The 6000-nt window shown below is 44.2% G+C and overlaps 1 protein-coding gene across 1 annotated transcript in view; it reads right to left on the reverse strand.

Moving 5' to 3' along the window:
• The window catches only part of LOC106589950 (netrin receptor UNC5B-b), a gene marked incomplete at its 5' end in the record, with an annotated part of 98492 nt that overhangs the window by 24688 nt on the left and 67804 nt on the right, over positions 1 to 6000 (reverse strand). The window contains 1 exon segment of the mRNA XM_082970387.1: positions 3416 to 3582. Coding sequence (XP_082826513.1) covers positions 3416 to 3582 — 167 coding nt within the window.

A 6000-nucleotide genomic window follows, 5' to 3' on the forward strand; every position in this document is an offset into this window, starting at 1 on the left:
CCAGGCCCCCCCAGTGTCCAGTCTGGAGCGTTAAGTCACCAGGCCCCCCAGTGTCCGGTCTGGAGCGTTAAGTCACCAGGCCCCCCAGTGTCCGGTCTGGAGCGTTAAGTCACCAGGCCCCCCCAGTGTCCGGTCTGGAGTGTTAAGTCACAGGCCCCCCAGTGTCCGGTCTGGAGCGTTAAGTCACCAGGCCCCCCAGTGTCCGGTCTGGAGCGTTAAGTCACCAGGCCCCCCAGTGTCCGGTCTGGAGCGTTAAGTCACCAGGCCCCCCCAGTGTCCGGTCTGGAGCGTTAAGTCACCATTCCCCCCCCCAGTGTCCGGTCTGGAGCGTTAAGTCACCATTCCCCCCCAGTGTCCGGTCTGGAGCGTTACGTCACAGGCCCCCCAGTGTCCGGTCTGGAGCGTTAAGTCACCAGGCCCCCCAGTGTCCGGTCTGGAGCGTTAAGTCACCAGGCCCCCCAGTGTCCGGTCTGGAGCGTTAAGTCACCAGGCCCCCCCAGTGTCCGGTCTGGAGCGTTAAGTCACCAGGCCCCCCCAGTGTCCGGTCTGGAGCGTTAAGTCACCAGGCCCCCCCAGTGTCCGGTCTGGAGCGTTACGTCACCAGGCCCCCCCAGTGTCCGGTCTGGAGCGTTACGTCACAGGCCCCCCAGTGTCCGGTCTGGAGCGTTAAGTCACCAGGCCCCCCCAGTGTCCGGTCTGGAGCGTTAAGTCACCAGGCCTCCCAGTGTCCGGTCTGGAGCGTTAAGTCACCAGGCCCCCCCAGTGTCCGGTCTGGAGCGTTAAGTCACCAGGCCACCCAGTGTCCGGTCTGGAGCGTTAAGTCACCAGGCCCCCCCAGTGTCCGGTGTGGAGCGTTAAGTCACCAGGCCCCCCAGTGTCCGGTCTGGAGAGTTAAGTTAAAGCTCCGCTGGTCGGTTACTACTAGCTGTGCCAAAAGCCTTGGTCTGCTCTAGAAAACCTATGTAAATTACGATTTGTTTGGCCAGAACGGCCCTAATGTTGGGTTTATTATGATCAATCACCACAATGAAGTTTGCTACAAAAAAAATCGAAATATTTAATTAAATACTGATCCATTCTGACTACTATATTTCTCGTCACACAGAACCACGTAATAACACAGACCAAGAGGAGGCTCCATAGACACTAAGGTTGGCTCTCTGGTCGGATGAAAAGGACTACATCGACCATGATCCTTTGCAAGTTACCTTTTTTTGTTGTTGTTATGCCATTCAGCAATATGGCGGGCTTGAAATGTCAAATACTTCCGGCTTCATGCGCCATCAGGAGTATCACATAACAATACGTGGATGACGTCGGTGCAATCGCTATCTACTGGCTTTAAGGTTAACTTATAGAATTATTACGTTTCAAATAAAATAGTCAAACCATAATGAAGAGCTAGCTTACTAATGTTGGCAAATTATTATACAGAACTATCTTTGTTTCCTTTGTATAAATATAAACCAAACAAACACCATACACCAATATGGTCTATTATACCATACACCAATATAACTACTATACCATACACCAATATGGTCTATTATACTATACCATACACCAATATAACTACTATACCATACACCAATATGGTCTATTACACCATACACCAATATGGTCTATTACACCATACACCAATATGGTCTATTACACCATACACCAATATGGTCTATTACACCATACACCAATATGGTCTATTACACCATACACCAATATAACTACTATACCGTACACCAATATAACTACTATACCATACACCAATATAACTACTATACCATACACCAATATAACTACTATACCATACACCAATATGGTCTATTATACCATACACCAATATGGTCTATTATACCATACACCAATATAACTACTATACCATACACCAATATAACTACTATACCATACACCAATATAACTACTATACCATACACCAATATAACTACTATACCATACACCAATATAACTACTATACCATACACCAATATAACTACTATACCATACACCAATATAACTACTATACCATACACCAATATAACTACTATACCATACACCAATATGGTCTATTATACCATACACCAATATAACTACTATACCATACACCAATATAACTACTATACCATACACCAATATAACTACTATACCATACACCAATATGGTCTATTATACCATACACCAATATAACTACTATACCATACACCAATATAACTACTATACCATACACCAATATGGTCTATTATACCATACACCAATATGGTCTATTATACCATACACCAATATAACTACTATACCATACACCAATATAACTACTATACCATACACCAATATAACTACTATACCATACACCAATATGGTCTATTATACCATACACCAATATAACTACTATACCATACACCAATATAACTACTATACCATACACCAATATAACTACTATACCATACACCAATATAACTACTATACCATACACCAATATAACTACTATTACCATACACCAAATAACTAACTATACCATACACCAATATAACTACTATACCATACACCAATATAACTACTATACCATACACCAATATAACTACTATACCATACACCAATATAACTACTATACCATACACCAATATAACTACTATACCATACACCAATATAACTACTATACCATACACCAATATGGCTACTATACCATACACCAATATAACTACTATACCATACACCAATATAACTACTATACCATACACCAATATAACTACTATACCATACACCAATATGGTCTATTACACCATACACCAATATAACTACTATACCATACACCAATATAACTACTATACCATACACCAATATAACTACTATACCATACACCAATATAACTACTATACCATACACCAATATGGTCTATTATACCATACACCAATATAACTACTATACCATACACCAATATAACTACTATACCATACACCAATATAACTACTATACCATACACCAATATGGTCTACTATACCATACACCAATATAACTACTATACCATACACCAATATGGTCTATTACACCATACACCAATATAACTACTATACCATACACCAATATAACTACTATACCATACACCAATATAACTACTATACCATACACCAATATAACTACTATACCATACACCAATATAACTACTATACCATACACCAATATAACTACTATACCATACACCAATATGACTCTGCTTCTACTTGGGGTCCAGACCAGGTAACTGTAAAGCTTTGACAGACACTGATATTAAAATGGTTTTATCAATACATTTGATTGATACACACACACACACACACACACACACACACACACACACACACACACACACACACACACACACACACACACACACACACACACACACACACACACACACACACACACACACACACACACACACACACACCTTGATCTTGAGGCTGGGAAAGGGGTCCAGCAGGGGAGAGGTTGTCATGGGGATCTTGTGAAGACCGTCGTCGGCACCCTGCCGCAGGGAGAAGAGAGGATCCCTGAAGGTACCCGCTGTGGCCGTCAGATCCGGGGGCGCAGAGGGGTGGAGGAGGTGAGGGTTGTCTGCAGGAGGAGGAGGAGAGAGAGGGGGGAGTTGTTTAATAGTTGCATCGGCAAGATTGTGATTTTTGGGAGCAAAGTGGTTACAATACATGCTTTATTGATCCGTTAAAAAAAAAAAAAAATGTAACCTTTATTTAACCAGGCAAGTAAGTTAAGAACAAATTCTTATTTACAATGACGGCCTACACCGGTCGAACCCGGACGACGCTGGGCCAATTGTGCGCCCGCCCAATGGGACTCCCAATCACAGCCGGTTGTGATACAGCCTGGAATCAAACCAGGGTGTCTGTAGTGACGCCTCTAGCACTGAGATGCAGTGCCTTAGACTGCTGTGATACAGCCTGGAATCAAACCAGGGTCTGTAGTGACGCCTTAGACCGCTGTGCAAATAACCCTCTGGCTGGCGGTAGCTAGTATACTGGGATAATGAAGCCAATAACCCTCTGGGTGGCGGTAGCTAGTATACTGGGATAATGAAGCCAATAACCCTCTGGCTGGTGGTAGCTAGTATACTGGGATAATGAAGCCAATAACCCTCTGGGTGGCGGTAGCTAGTATACTGGGATAATGAAGCCAATAACCCTCTGGGTGGTGGTAGCTAGTATACTGGGAAAATGAAGCCAATAACCCTCTGGCTGGTGGTAGCTAGTATACTGGGATAATGAAGCCAATAACCCTCTGGCTGGTGGTAGCTAGTATACTGGGATAATGAAGCCAATAACCCTCTGGGTGGCGGTAGCTAGTATACTGGGATAATGAAGCCAATAACCCTCTGGGTGGCGGTAGCTAGTATACTGGGATAATGAAGCCAATAACCCTCTGGGTGGCGGTAGCTAGTATACTGGGATAATGAAGCCAATAACCCTCTGGCTGGCGGTAGCTAGTATACTGGGATAATGAAGCCAATAACCCTCTGGCTGGCGGTAGCTAGTATACTGGGATAATGAAGCCAATAACCCTCTGGCTGGTGGTAGCTAGTATACTGGGATAATGAAGCCAATAACCCTCTGGCTGGTGGTAGCTAGTATACTGGGATAATGAAGCCAATAACCCTCTGGGTGGCGGTAGCTAGTATACTGGGATAATGAAGCCAATAACCCTCTGGGTGGCGGTAGCTAGTATACTGGGATAATGAAGCCAATAACCCTCTGGGTGGCGGTAGCTAGTATACTGGGATAATGAAGCCAATAACCCTCTGGGTGGCGGTAGCTAGTATACTGGGATAATGAAGCCAATAACCCTCTGGGTGGCGGTAGCTAGTATACTGGGATAATGAAGCCAATAACCCTCTGGCTGGTAGTAGCTAGTATACTGGGATAATGAAGCCAATAACCCTCTGGGTGGCGGTAGCTAGTATACTGGGATAATGAAGCCAATAACCCTCTGGGTGGCGGTAGCTAGTATACTGGGATAATGAAGCCAATAACCCTCTGGGTGGCGGTAGCTAGTATACTGGGATAATGAAGCCAATAACCCTCTGGGTGGCGGTAGCTAGTATACTGGGATAATGAAGCCAATAACCCTCTGGGTGGCGGTAGCTAGTATACTGGGATAATGAAGCCAATAACCCTCTGGGTGGCGGTAGCTAGTATACTGGGATAATGAAGCCAATAACCCTCTGGCTGGCGGTAGCTAGTATACTGGGATAATGAAGCCAATAACCCTCTGGGTGGCGGTAGCTAGTATACTGGGATAATGAAGCCAATAACCCTCTGGGTGGCGGTAGCTAGTATACTGGGATAATGAAGCCAATAACCCTCTGGGTGGCGGTAGCTAGTATACTGGGATAATGAAGCCAATAACCCTCTGGGTGGCGGTAGCTAGTATACTGTGATAATGAAGCCAATAACCCTCTGGGTGGCGGTAGCTAGTATACTGGGATAATGAAGCCAATAACCCTCTGGGTGGCGGTAGCTAGTATACTGGGATAATGAAGCCAATAACCCTCTGGCTGGTGGTAGCTAGTATACTGGGATAATGAAGCCAATAACCCTCCACAAGGAGGGTAATAACCCTCCCTTCCACAAGAACAATATCGCTCCTTAAAAACAACAACCCTATGGAACAATCCTTGGATATCACTCCTTAAAAACACAACCCTATGGAACAATCCTTGGATATCACTCCTTAAATACACAACCCTATGAAACAATCCTTGGATATCACTCCTTAAAAACACAACCCTATGGAACAATCCTTGGATATCACTCCTTAAAAACAACAACCCTATGGAACAATCCTTGGATATCACTCCTTAAAAATACAACCCTACGGAACAATCCTTGGATATCACTCCTTAAAAACACAACCCTATGGAACAATCCTTGGATATCACTCCTTAAAAACACAACCCTATGGAACAATCCTTGGATATCACTCCTTAAAAACAACAACCCTATGGAACAATCCTTGGATATC

The sequence above is a fragment of the Salmo salar genome, chromosome 28 (assembly GCF_965601325.2).
Source record: "Salmo salar chromosome 28, fSalSal1, whole genome shotgun sequence".
NCBI lineage: Eukaryota > Metazoa > Chordata > Actinopteri > Salmoniformes > Salmonidae > Salmo > Salmo salar.